This window comes from Scylla paramamosain, chromosome 9 (assembly GCF_035594125.1).
Source record: "Scylla paramamosain isolate STU-SP2022 chromosome 9, ASM3559412v1, whole genome shotgun sequence".
In the NCBI taxonomy this organism is placed as follows: domain Eukaryota; kingdom Metazoa; phylum Arthropoda; class Malacostraca; order Decapoda; family Portunidae; genus Scylla; species Scylla paramamosain.
Window position 1 is genome coordinate 9,092,501 of NC_087159.1, and position 15,000 is coordinate 9,107,500.

At 41.5% G+C, this 15,000-nt stretch overlaps 1 protein-coding gene across 1 annotated transcript in view; it reads left to right on the forward strand.

The window, feature by feature from the left end:
* Nucleotides 1-8,042: 8,042 nt before the first annotated feature.
* The window catches only part of LOC135103905 (uncharacterized), a 55,206-nt gene continuing 48,248 nt past the window's right edge, over nucleotides 8,043-15,000 (forward strand). Inside the window, exons 1-2 of the mRNA XM_064010833.1 lie at nucleotides 8,043-8,053; nucleotides 8,701-8,868. Coding sequence (XP_063866903.1) covers nucleotides 8,043-8,053; nucleotides 8,701-8,868 — 179 coding nt within the window. The remainder of the gene's footprint in view (nucleotides 8,054-8,700; nucleotides 8,869-15,000) is intronic.

Genomic DNA, 15,000 nt, shown 5'->3' on the forward strand with positions numbered 1-15,000 from the left:
TAAGAGCAGCAGTCAAAGAGAGGCAGTTGTTCCTTTTCTCATCTTGCACTACAAATTCCGAACAGGTCAACACTCACATTTGTATTACTTATATGTAGCAAGTTCTTCTGGTTCCCCCCCAAAAAAAAGAGGGAGAGGAAAAAAAAAAAAAAAAAAACATTACTTCTCAAGGCCGACTGCAGCGAGGCACCTCAGACTGGATACGTGCTAAGTCTGATTTACTGCCGAGGAGCGAAAGCCGCCTAAGAGGATAGAAGAGGGGTGCTCAAGATCGCCCCCATCGCTCCTCAGCTCACCCTCTGCCCCCACACGAATGTTTTTTTTTTTTTCTTCTTTTTCCTCGAGTCTAAAAGCGTCCTGTAATTGCTTGTAAATTCCTGGTACAAAAGGTAGACACGATGAGCGAAGGTTAGTTAGTAATCATTGTAACGACACCTGAGTCAGTTTCTTGCTGTGTGTGTGTGTGTGTGTGTGTGTGTGTGTGTGTGTGTGTGTGATTCGCTATTGCCTTAGTTCCTTCTACGTCTTCTACAACAACAACAACAACAACAACAACAACAACAACAACAACAACATCAACAACAACAACAGAAACAACAACAGCCATTATCACTACCACCATCACCGCCATCCCTACTTCTATCACTACCACTACCACCACCACCGCTACTACTACTACTACTACTACTACTACTACTACTGCTACTACTACTGCTACTACTACTACTGCTACTACTAATATTGCTACTATTACTACCACTACTACTACTACTACTACTACTACTACTACTACTACTACAACTACTGCCGCTACTACTACTAGCACCACCATTACTACAATATCATCATCATCAAACTTCTAAGGAGCGGCAATTAAGTGGGCTTTATTGTTTATTTTTAAGTATTTGTAGTCACTGGCCAGTTTCTTCTACACACGTAAAAAAAAAAAAAAAAAAACAGAAAGAATAAAACAAGGAATACATATACATGAATAAAATAGATCAACAGTGACCGATGAGTATGAAGATGATACTTTTTTTCTTAAGATGATAATAATGCATATTTTACTGATGATAAAATGCTTCCCTAACGGTAAACGTATCCGTTTTACGAAGACTTTCCTTGTGCAGGTGTGAAAGAATGAAAATAAATAAAAGTATCTACGTATTTGATCCCGCAGGCAGAGATATCTCGAGCAAAAAGAAAAAAAATAATAACAGCCACAGAAAAAAAAAAGTAATACATTTAAACTTAGCAACAAATTGAGAAAAGTAGAACAAACAATGACTAACAATAAAATTACAAGTATAATGATAGTCAGTGGACGAACAACATACTGCTCATCCTTTCATTGCGTTCAACATTGTTCCCTTCATCACTGCCCTCAGACCTGCTGAGAGTCTATACATTGTCTGATTCTGTAAAAGAGAAAGGAAATGCAGAACTCAGCGGCAGTTAGTGGATGAGCTTACTTGACTTCTGACTACGAGTGTATTATAATAACACACACACACACACACACACACACACACACACACACACACACACACACACACACACACACACACACACACACACAGTAGAAACACACAGTCACGATGCTGCATGGGAGTCCTGCCAGTTAGACCAATACCTGAAGGCGTTGAGATCGTGGGTAAAACTAAGACTACGATCAAACTGAACTTCCTGTGGCGGCTCGAGGGAGGAAAGGTTCGATAGTCACACTGAGGCTGGTAATGACGGGCTGGGGAGTGGTGGACGAGGCCAAATATTTAGGTGTGGTAATTGGACAGACAGGTAAATGCACAGGCGAGGCAGTGAACAGAAGTAACGCAGGAAGGGGATATTACAGTTGCTGGAATGAAAAGTCTTATTTATAAAAGTGAGCGGCGTCTGAAGGCAAGAAGGCAGACTCAGGTCCTTTCACTCCTCGAAATACGATCACTAAACATGGTATAACGGATGTGGGAGTGTTGCGTGGCATGAGTGTGAGAAAGTCGCGAGTTAAGCCAGGACGAAGTAAAACACTGTGCGGCGCATGAGTGAGACCGACACACACACACACACACACACACACACACACACACACTGGGCAGACAAGGCCGGGAATGACATGACATGCGGAAGGTGAAGAGTTCGCAAAGGAAGACGAAAGGAAACAGAAAATTTACGTCTGGAAATAGAAAATGAAAACAAAGCTTAAAAAAAAAAAAGTGTGTACAAAATATGTGGAAATTAAATGAAAAACGGAAGAGGAATTAAGGAACCATGAGACGAAAGGAGAGAAAAGAAATATCTGTATAAATGTAAATAAAAATGCTGAAAAAAAAAATATAGAGACGTGTGACTGAAATTTGTGGATTAGACAAAGCCCGGAATGACATGATAGAAGGAAGATGGAGAGTTCGGGAATCAGGAGACAAGAGGAAAGGAGAGGAAGTGAAAAAAAGAAGGACTGAAAAAAAAAAGGGGTTGGAAGGGTTGGGAGGAAAAAAAAATAAGAATGTAAGTAAAATTTGTGAGCGAGACAAGGTCGGGAATGAGACAAGGAGGGAAGATGAAAGGGTTCGAAGAAGACGAAGGGAAAGGAAAGAAAATAAAAAAAAAAGCTCTGTTTATAGAAAATGAGAACGACAAGGTTGGGAATAAATAAACATGTACGGGTGAAAGTTGTGGGTGAAACATAACGTGAAAAGTATATAAAAAATCAGAAAACGATAAAAAGGAGTGAGGAAAAACTGAAAATAGAGAGGAAAAAAAAAGGAATGATAAAGTTAGAGAGGAAAGATACATATATGAAGAAATTTTGCTATTAAAAGAAAAAGTGAGAAGTGGATGGGATGATAACATGGTAAATAGGAAATCACAGGTACACAGACGAGGGGCAACGGACAACAGGTACCGGAAGTGCCAGAAATGCCACGTTGACACATTGAAATGGAATTAGAGGACGTGAGTCAAGGTGTGTGTGTATGTGTATGTGTGTGTGTGTGTGTGTGTGTGTGTGTGTGTGTGTGTGTGTGTGTGTGTGTGTGTGTGTGTGTGTGTGTGTGTGTGTGTGTGTGTGTGTTATTATTGCTTGCCTATTTAAAGTTTTCGTTTCTCAATTATCCTTATTATCATTCTTCTTCTTCTTCTTCGTCTTCTTCTTCGTCTTCTTCTTATTATTATTATGATGGTGATGATAATCATTATTATTACTGCTGCTGCTACCAGCATTACCACCACTACTTCCACCACCATTACTACTACTACTACTACTACTACTACTACTACTACTACTAATCTGTTATTATCATTACCATTATCATCATCATCATCATCATCATCATCATCATCATCATCATCATCATTACCATCATGCGGTGTTAATCCCGCTGCTACTGTTAGTATTTACATACGAGTATGACAAATCAAGTCAGCCTCTGAATGAAGGCGCAGCACATGTCTGTTTGGCAGCGAACGAAGAAAAGAAACAGTCCAAAAAAAAAGAAGATGAAAATCAATTATGGGAATATAATAAACATAATTAATCAAACACACACGGAGGTCAAAATCCTTTCTCTGTTTATAAAGAAATGTGATTCTCTCTCTCTTTCCTCTCTCTCTCTCTCTCTCTCTCTCTCTCTCTCTCTCTCTCTCTCTCTCTCTCTCTCTCTCTCTCTCTCTCTCTCTCTCTCTCTCTCTCTCTCTCTCTCTCTCTCACACACACACACACAATCACACACACACACACACACACACACACACACACAGTTATTTCAATGCGCAACAAAATTCGGCCCAGGATCTAACCAGCTGCGCCCTCCCCAGCTGGTGGCCTTGAGGGGCCGTCAACAACAACAGCAGCAATGGCGGGGAGGCAGCTGGTCGTCTCGCTCGCTCGATTAAATTCTCACTCTGTTTCTTCCGGTCTGAGGAGTTGGGTGGTCGGGGAGAGGCTGCCGGAGCAATATTCACATCCTCCTCCTCCTCCTCCTCCTCCTCCTTCTCCGTCTACAGTTCATCCGCCTCCACCTCCTTTTCCTCCTATTATATTTCATTTTTCTTCTTCGTCCTTGGTATACTTTTTCACACTTCCTTTTTTAATTTTCATTGAATATTTCCTGGTCTTTCTATTCCTCCTTTTTCACGATTTCATTAATTTTATGTTTTTCTTATGATGCGCAAAGAGACTAATATCCGTCTGTCTGTCTGTCCGTTTATCTATTTATCTACCAATCTATTGGTTATTTGTTTTCCTTTTTTGTTCTCAGTATATATATATATATATATATATATATATATATATATATATATATATATATATATATATATATATATATATATATATATATATATATATATATATATATATATATATATATACGAGTATATATATATATATATATATATATATATATATATATATATATATATATATATATATATATATATATATATATATATATATATATATATATATATATATATAATTTTTTTCTTTTTTGATTCCTTTATTTATGCTTCCTTATTATGTTTTATGTTCTTTCATTTTTCTTTCAACACATATATATTTATCACTTCACTTTCCTCTGTGTGGCGATCAGTTTAACAATGTGGGGAAAAAAAAAGAGGATGAAGAGGAAGAAGACAGGAGAGAGAGACAAAGATGAAAACAAAAGAAAAAAAAAATCAATTAAGTCATCTCCCTCACTTGAGCCACCGGTGTGTGTGTGTGTGTGTGTGTGTGTGTGTGTGTGTGTGTGTGTGTGTGTGTGTGTGTGTGTGTGTGTGTGTGTGTGTGTGTGTACGTTCAAATCTTATCTAAACCCCCTTATCTTTTTCTTTAAACCTCCAACCTGTTTTTTTTCCCTCCCTTGTCCACCTTATCTAATCACCCCCCCTCTCCCGTTCCTATCTCCCTCCCAACTTCTCCCCTCCGTCAGCGCCTCCGTCAGGCGTCACATCATCCACAACAATAAAAGTCACCCAGGCCAGACAGGTTGGAATTCCACTAATTGTATCGAGAATATGTGATGGTGATTGGCGCAGCGGACAGTCGACCCTGGACTTGAGGTGGGGTGAGGTCGAGGTGGGGCAGGATGTGGAGGAGTGTGTGGGCTGAGGTGGGTGGAGGTAGGTGGGATGGGGGCAAGTGGATCATGGTGCAGGATTGAGGGGAGTGGGTTAGTAAGTCGCGTAAGGAGTTATTTTGGTCAATGAGAAGGGGGAAAGGTGGGGGCTGTGAGAGAGAGAGAGAGAGAGAGAGAGAGAGAGAGAGAGAGAGAGAGAGAGAGAGAGAGAGAGAGAGAGAGAGAGAGAGAGAGAGAGAAATGAATAAGGAGGAAAACTATTAAGGTGAGAGAGGGAAAAAAATAAATAAACGAAATGAGTGAGGGAAAGGAAACAAGAACAAGACACAAAATAACATAGAAAGTAATGCAGAAGACGGGGAAAGGGATAAATGCACAGAGAAACAACAACAACAAAGAAAGAAAAAAATAAGACAAAACACGAAAAAAAAAATATATATAAATAAGAAACTATAACATAAACAGAGATAATTAATGAATAAATAAAGAGAATCAGTGCGTAGTAATATACAAGAAAATTAAATACAACCTTAGGAAGAAATAAATACCGAGAAAGAAAAAACAAAAGATACACAGCAAAGTACAAATATAAAAAAAAAATATATATATATATATATATATATATATATATATATATATATATATATATATATATATATATATATATATATATATATATATATATATATATATATATATATATATATATATATATATATATATATATATATATATATATATATATATAGAACATCAATACAGAAAAAAAAATGTTGAGAAGGAGTAAAATAAATCAAATAAAAAAAAAACATATATAAATACAAAATAGATAAATGAAAATAAAATATAGCGCAATAAAGTAAACGGAAATGATAATGCGATAAAAAAAGAAAGAAAAAAAGAAAGAAAAGAAGAAAGAAATATGCCTCACAGTAAAACCAAATGAATTCAAGGTTTTCAAGGTTAAGGTAAAAAAAAGCGAACCTTCAGCTCAAGATCCCAAAGTGTCTGTGGAGGAAGTCTTGGGATGATAAGGCGAGGCCGGGATGGGTGGAAGCTAGCCTCAGATCACCTGGCCTCATCTGTTACAACTTCCAGGTGATGGCGAGATGACAAACCTGTTCTTAGCGGCTTGGAGTGAGTGTGTGAATGAGTGAGTGAGTGAGTGAGTGAGTGAGTGAGTGAATGAGTGAGTGAGTGAGTCAGTCAGTCAGTGAGTTTGCTCGTTAGTTAATTAATTGGTTAGTGAATGAATAAGTGAGTATGTATGTCAGTTAGTAGCTGAATGAAAAGGTGGGTATGTGAATGAGTGAGAAACTGGATGAATGACTGATTAATTAACTGAATGAATGAGTAAATGAATGAGTGAGTTAGTATAAATAAATGAATGAATTAATGAATGAATAAGTGAATAAATGAATGAGTGAGTGAAGAAATGAATGAATGAACACCCACCAACAGAGAAACAGCGAAAGTGAAGTGAAGGAGAAAGGCAAGGAGACTGGCTAGTGGCTACAGGAGAAGGTGAAGGAAGCAAGGGAGGGAGGGAAGGAAGGACAGATGGCTGGATGGCTGGAGGGACGAGGGAGGGACAGGGAGCAGACAGACAGGGGGAGGCGTATTGGAAGTGGGCGGCTAAGGAGAGGCTTTCGGTCCTTCCTCATTATTGCAGCGATACCCTATAATCACTCGGACTCGCCTGCCTACCTGCCTGCTCACCTGCCCGCACGAGTTCATTAACCTGCCCACAGACGGCTTTTTTACAGGTGCGTCAACTTTCGTCTCTCCCTCACCAAGTCACATTTACTCTTCTCAAGGACGTGTGAGTTTTTACGTTTACAAAGGTGCACGAAAAATAGTCCTCTCAGGTGTGCTTCAGTGTGGTGTCTTTCGTTTCTTTGTCTGTCTGTGTCTGTGTATCTATCTGCATGTCTGTCTCTATCTGTCAGTCTGGTATCCATGTCTCTATATCTCTATCAGGTTGGCTTTGTTTCTATCAGTCAGTCTGTTTATGTCTGTCTGTCTGTCTGTCTGTGTGAGTCCTGTCTGTCTCTTTGTCTGTCTAAGTGTGTTGTCTAGCTAGGTTTATCTGTCTGCTGTTCATCTTACTCTATTCCTCGTCTGGGTATCTATGTGTCTGTCTGTCCACTATTTGTCTGCTGTCTGGATCTCTCTTTCTCTCTCTCTCTCTCTCTCTCTCTCTCTCTCTCTCTCTCTCTCTCTCTCTCTCCCTTTGTCCCCTTTTCCTCGTGGCCTTTCCTTCTGCAAAAATTTCTCCCTTACCCTTCTCACGCTTCCTTCTCTTCCTCCTTCTCCTCGCCCTGACCCCCCACGTCCCCTCCCTCCCCCCTCCGCTCCTTAAGGGTGTTGACGAAGGAGACTGACCGCTGGGAGGTGCCTTTGGACTTTGCTAAAATGCCCTTAATGTATTCCACAGCTTGAAGGGTTACGGAGGCAGTCATCAACTCCTCCTTCTCCTCCCCTTCTCTTCTTCACTCTCCTCCTCCTCGTATTTTTCTCTCGCGTACTGCTTCACATTTCTCATTGCATAATTCTCCTGATTCTTCTCCTCCCTCATTATCATCTCCCTCAGGTATTTTCTCTTAACATACTGCCTTCCTTTTCCTCCTTCATCTTCATTTGCCACAGTATTTATCACGGAATATAAACAAAGGGGAGATCGCACTGCCTTCTAGCGGCCACGCGAGGAAGTCAAAGAAAACGCGCACCCTCCCAAATAGCCCAACCAAAGTAAATGGGCCATAATTTGGTTGTGAAAGAACGTACGAGCATCGAGCTGAGAGGCGTTAACGTATGGGGAAACTTACTTAAAAAAAAAAAGACAAAAAAATAAGAGAAACTTTACGTAGTAGAAACAATATGCTTTTCTTTAGCCTTTAATGTAATGAAGGAGAAAAGAAATAGAGGAAATATTTAATTGAACGAGCGCTGAAATAGAAAATGGAAATGAGAGTGCCGTATGTCGTGGTGGTCGTGTCTTTATGCGTGTGTGTGTCAGTGTGTTTGGGGGAAGCAGACTGACGGGAAAAAGGGATGAAAAAAAAAAAAATAGGAAAGATAAAATATATACACGGGGTGGACAGAGAAATAAACAAGGAATGGTATGCACGTAAGTTATTCTCACGGGAATCCTGAAGAGTCTGTCAGGTGGAAGGAAAATTATGATGCTTGTAAAATATACGAAAAATACGTAGAGAACAGTTTTGAGTTCTTGCCCACCCACACATCCACACACATACCCACCCTTACTACTGATATCTACACTCCTCCCCACACATACACACTCTTATCCACATTGCTATACCCACCTCCCCCATAACCGTCCACATTCTTTACACCTATCCACAATGCTACAACCTCCCCTTCAGCCACACTCCACTACACCCACAGACCCACTCGCAATGAACCAGCACGACCCTTAACATACCTTCCAGCCCACACAAAGCACCCAGTACACTCACGTACCCCATACACACATCCTACACTACACCTAGAGACTCTCCTACAGCTAAAAACTTCACCACTACACCCGCACCAGACTCACAAACTTCTATCATATATCACTACACCCACAGATGTCTATTCATACGATCTTATCCTACAGTACACCCCTTCTACTCATCTACACCCAAGCACTTCACCTCTACACCCGCGCAGACTCTCCTACACCCTCGGCGCAATCAACACACTCACGTCCTCCCATCCATACACACTCCACACTCACCCCACACCCAGATTTATCGCCCACACAGTCGGCGCCGCAAAAAAACAAGTAAGGTAACTGATGAGTAAACTCGTGGCACGAAGGGGGGGAGCAAGTCTCCATGAATAAGCTATGAGGGAGCGGAGCAGGGGGCCGGCAAGAAGGGGTGACAGGGACAGGGGGCTGGGGAGAGGGTGAGCACTCAAGATCAGGCGACAGAGGGATGAGATAGAGCGAAAAAGAAGAGTGAGGGAGATGGAACGGAGGGGCTGGAGAAGCAGAGGAAAGAAAACGGGCGAGGATACGAATGTTGGAATGCAGTAAAGCACGCTGGCTGCAATAATATTAATAAAGGGAGGAACTAAGAAGGGGAGGAAAAAATGTTAGTAAAAATATATATACACATGTTCGCTGAGGAGACGCAAGGAATGTGAGATAAAGAGTAATAAAGACGCATGCGTAGACAAGAGTGAAAAAACGGATGCAGAAACAAGAAAATGAAAAAGAAGGAGAAAAGAAGAAGAAGAAGAAAAGGAAGAAGAAGAAGAAAAAGAAGAAGAAGAAGAAGAAGAAGAAGAAGAAGAAGAAGAAGAAGAAGAAGAAGAAGATAAAAACGTAGATGACAAAGACGAAAAGAACAACAACACCAAGAAAAAGAAGAAAAAAAGCTGGGGAAAAGAAGGACGAACACAAGAACAACAAAATCAACAACAACAACAAAAGAGAGCAAGAACACGAATAAAAACAAGACGAAGTGAGAGAAGCAGAAGAAGGAGAGCAAAAACGATACATGGAAACAAATAAAATAAGACTAGAGAGAGAGAGAGAGAGAGAGAGAGAGAGAGAGAGAGAGAGAGAGAGAGAGAGAGAGAGAGAGAGAGAGAGAGAGAGCGTACGATAGATATACTTCAATGATCCCTAAGACTCAAGATGAAAAGAGGAGTTGAGAGAGAGAGACAGAAAAAAAAGAAGAAGCAAGAATACAGAAAAAAGGAGAGACGTGGCGAGGCAGACCAAGTCCACTCCAGGCCGGGCTCGAGGCTATCAATCACGTCAGCGGTGTTTATCGAGGCGACCTGAGGAGGATCCCGACGAGATCCGAGGAAGCGGCGCCCGTGAGGCCACATAAGCAGGGCAAGTCCAGGGAAACGACGACTCACCTCCCCTCACTACTACTGCTGCTCTCTCTCTCTCTCTCTCTCTCTCTCTCTCTCTCTCTCTCTCTCTCTCTCTCTCTCTCTCTCTCTGTGTGTGTGTGTGTGTGTGTGTGTGTGTGTGTGTGTGTGTGTGTGTGTGTGTGTGTGTGTGTGTGAGGGATGGGAGGATGGGGGGGATGGGGAGGATAGAGAGAGAGAGAGAGAGAGAGAGAGAGAGAGAGAGAGAGAGAGAGAGAGAGAGAGAGAGAGAGAGAGAGAGAGAGAGAGAGAGAGAGAGAGAGAGAGAGAGAGAGAGAGATCAGGTATCCACTCATACTATTACTACTACTGCTGTTGCTGTTACTACTACTACAACAACAACAATTACTACTACTACTACTACTACTACTATTTCTACTGTGCTATAACTGCTACTGGTACTACGAGTGTTACAGGCTGTTGCTTCTTCTACTGCTAATACTGCTACTATTGCTACTACTACTATTCCTATTACTACTACTACTACTACTACTACTACTACTACAGTAATAATAATAATAATAGTAATAATAATAATAATAATAATAATAATAATAATAATAATAATAATAATAATAATAATAATAATAATAATAATAGTAATAATAATAGAGATAATAAGGCTAATGATAATCCAGGCACATAACTCAGCCCTTGTCTCTCTTAAAATGGGACTCCAAGGGGCGAGCAGCTGCTGGACTGTCAACACGGACGTCTAGAGTGTTGGAATTCCCCAAGCACAAACAGTAGTCGACTAAATGTTTTAACAAAGTCACCCCCGCAGCCCCGCAACCCTCCCAAACCTGAGGGAAAAAAGCACCAAAACAAAAGGTTCGTCCACACGTCCACAAAAGGCCTGAAATGTGACTACCACGTGTGTCAGCTGTAAAATAAAAAGGTGCATCTCGTGTACACAAAAACAATGACATCAGACTGGCGTGCTTTCTCAGGAAAATTATTATCGCACGCGAACAGTCAAGAGGATGGCAGCAAAACGTCTCCTGTAGATTGTGAAAGGAGAGAGAGAGAGAGAGAGAGAGAGAGAGAGAGAGAGAGAGAGAGAGAGAGAGAGAGAGAGAGAGAGAGAGAGAGAGAGAGAGAGAGAGAGAGAGAAATCAACTTATGGGTGAAGAAAAAAGAAAATTAAAATGACGAATAACAAGTATATGTTAAGTTTCAAGATGTAATAGAGAAAAAAAAAACTTTGAAACAGTACAAACTTGTATTCAGAATGTAAAACAAAGAATACATCTCCAAAATATAAAAGCAAAAGAACAAGAAGGATATACCTCTCAATTATATAAGAGAAAGAAGACACGCCAAGAAATATTCAATAATTTTTACTCCCTTCAGCCTACAAAAAAAATTTATCTACATCCAAGGCTAGAAGAAAATCGATAGATAAACAAATAAATCAAGAAATAAAGAGAGAGAGAAAAAAAAATCTAAACCAATCAATCTTCCCAGAACCTCCCAAACAACAAACAGATTGAGCAACACTACCGCCGATCAAACACGACAATGAACAACAACAGCTACGTATGAAACCTTTCCACGCGTTTACCTGGGGACAAAAGGGCCTTCGAGACACCTTCCCCACCACCACCTCCCCTGCTCCCAACACTTAGTCCTCCCACCGTTCAACAAGGGAGCCTAAAATCCAACTCCACTTTGGCCCGGAGTCGTGGGAAGGTGGCGGTACTGTGGAACCACAAAGACACCCAACCAGCACTTTGCAAAACTGCTCGGGTGATCAGGCCACTGGGGGAGGGGAGGGCGGGACAGGGAGGGGCTGCGGAGGGTAAGGGAGAAGGGTACAAGGAAGGAGATGAAGGGGAAAGGGAGAGAAGGGAGGGAAGGAGGGAGATTGGTAGAGGTGGTAGGGGACGAATGGTTTGTCTGGGTATTACGTGGAGAAGGTCAGGAGGGTGGGTGGATGGAGGTAGTGGATGGGTGGAGGCGTGAGAGGATAGAGGAAGAGGAGGAGGAGGAGGAGGAGGAGGAGGAAGGTTGCTAGGGGTGAGAGGTCGGGGCCGTATAGGATGGAGGGACGAAGGGATAGAGAGAAAAAGGAAAAGGAAGGAGAAACAGGAGGAGAAGAGGAGAGGACAGCAATGGCGGCGGCTTGGGTGAGTGCGGTTGTGGCGGCGGCGGCGGCGACGGCGGTAGTGGTGTGTGGGTGATTAAGACAGATCTTCGTGGTGTTTGTCTTTCCTCCCCAAGCGACGGACGGGGCTGTTTGAGGAGGGTCGCCCCGCCGCACCACAATAAGATACCGAGACCCACTTTTTGGGGGGCGGCCCGCGCTTGAAAGAGGGGCCGGCAGGGGGGCATAGGCAGGGGGTCGAGGTAGGGGAGCCTGGGTATAAGAGGTCGGGGGAGGGGGCGAGCAATGTTCACCGACTCGTCTAACAAACACAAAAAGACAAAGAATTCCTCCCCTCTCTTTCCTCCTCCTCCTCCTCCTCCTCCTCCTCCTCTTCCTCCTCCTCTTCCTCCTCCTCCTCCTCCTCCTCTGTCCTCATAGTTTCGGCTGTTTGAGTTAATCGTCTGCAAATTTGTTTAGCCAATCTGGTCTCTCGCGTGTCTTGTGTGTGTGTGTGTGTGTGTGTGTGTGTGTGTGTGTGTGTGTGTGTGTGTGTGTGTGTGTGTGTGTGTGTGTGTGTGTGTGTGTGTGTGTGTGTGTGTGTGTGTGTGTGTGTGTGTGTGTGTGTGTGTGTGTGTGTGTGTATATATATATATATATATATATATATATATATATATATATATATATATATATATATATATATATATATATATATATATATATATATATATATATATATATATATATATATATATATATATATATATATATATATATATATATATATATATATATATAACAATGCAATAATTACCCAGTTATTATCAAGTTGTTTCATTGTTTTATTACCTACCAGCGTCTCATTAGCAAACTGGTTACCTGATGCAAATAGACAGGTAGAAAGCAATGTAAATCAGGTGAGAGGAAAATAATTACTCAACACTGTATGCCAATTTTGTTCTGCTTCTTTGTGTATTAATTATGTTTAGCTTTGTCTGCCGCTGTGTTCTTGTCTGTCCGGATTGTTATTGCATACGTCAGTCAGTCAGTCAGCCAGTCAGTCAGCCAGTCAGCCAGTCAGTCAGTCTCTCTCTCTCTCTCTCTCTCTCTCTCTCTCTCTCTCTCTCTCTCTCTCTCTCTCTCTCTCTCTCTCTCTCTCTCTCTCTCTCCCACACGTCTGCACACTCTTAAAACTAGATTCTTTTGCACGCCTCCCACCCCATACCCTCCTCCTCCTCCCCCTTCTCCTGCTCTTCCTCCTCGTCTCCCCTTCTCCAGTAATGTGGTTAATTATGCAAATGGCATCATTAACTTTCAGATCGACCATCTAATCCGTCGAGAGAGAGAGAGAGAGAGAGAGAGAGAGAGAGAGAGAGAGAGAGAGAGAGAGAGAGAGAGAGAGAGAGAGAGAGAGAGAGAGAGAGAAGAGCCAGACAGAAAGATAAATTTAACAGACGAGATGGAGAGAGACATCATGTTTCAAGAAAGGAGAAAGAACAGTCAGAAATATATCAATGAAAATACTTGACAGGAGAGAGAGAGAGAGAGAGAGAGAGAGAGAGAGAGAGAGAGAGAGAGAGAGAGAGAGAGAGAGAGAGAGAGAGAGAGAGAGAGAGAGAGAGAGAGAGAGAGTTACATAATCATACTATATCATACTTAGTCATAAATATGAATAGTAAGAAAAAAGAGAAAAAAAAATGGACGAGGACAGAATATTATATGAAAGAATGAGAGTGAAAGACCAACGCCTTCTCTCCCCCCTCAAAAAAAAAAAAGAAAAGAAAAGAATAGCTAACAAACTGAACTTAATCTCGCCAACACTGTCATATTTGGAAAACCTTTCAAGACATGGAGCGAAAAAAAAAATAAATAAATAAAAATTTACGTATCTTCATCACGAGCCACTTGTTGTTCCTGCCACTTACCGGAATATACGAACTTAAAATTCCCTTCGTCCTGACTTACGACGTATTTTGATCTTCTTTCTAACCTGAAATTGGCTTAATCTAAAATGGCCTACCAGTGCTACTACTTCGTACAGTCACAGCCATCACCACCACCACCACCACCACCACCACTGTTACCCACGTCATCGCTGTCACTACCACTGCCACTGCTACTCCTACCGCTACCTGCTGCAACTATTTCTGCTTTAATTTCTATCATATTGAAGTGTGACATTCATTTTATATTTTCACTGTGTTATACTAAATAATATAATCACCATCACCACTACCATTACTAACAACACCGTAAAAATCACAGCCATTATTATAACCATAACAACCACCACCACCAACACCACCATTACCATCATGACATAAACTTCACTATAACAATAACCATCACCATCATCAGCACCATCATCATCACCATAATATATTTAGTTAAAAAGAAGAGAGAAATAACTTTCTTCTACCACCAACACCGCCACCACCACCATTACCGCCATCACCATAAACCTCCCAGCCATCACCATAACCACAACCACCACCACCATCATCATCACCATAAGCACCACGTCCCGGCGAGCCATAAATAAAGTAATGCATATATTTTCTTCGTTGCAAGATGCGCGGTCGCTACTTGAATGCGCCTCTTAGCGGTACACGGTGATGCGGCTTTTAAACACGGACTATGATACATGAGAGCGAGAGAGAGAGAGAGAGAGAGAGAGAGAGAGAGAGAGAGAGAGAGAGAGAGAGAGAGAGAGAGCACCCGACTCCGTTCACTCAACCAAAGATATTAAAAGCGCCAAAAAGGATATAAAGATAATTAGCAAAGCGGCACAAAAACACACGAAAAATATTCAAAACATCTTACAATCTGGGTAATTACTTCTTTTTCTCCCTATGAGCGACAGGTGACAGGTATCTCCCGTGCTCCTTTATCTCCCTCCCGCCCCTTCCCACCATCCCACCCATCTCACCCCTCTCC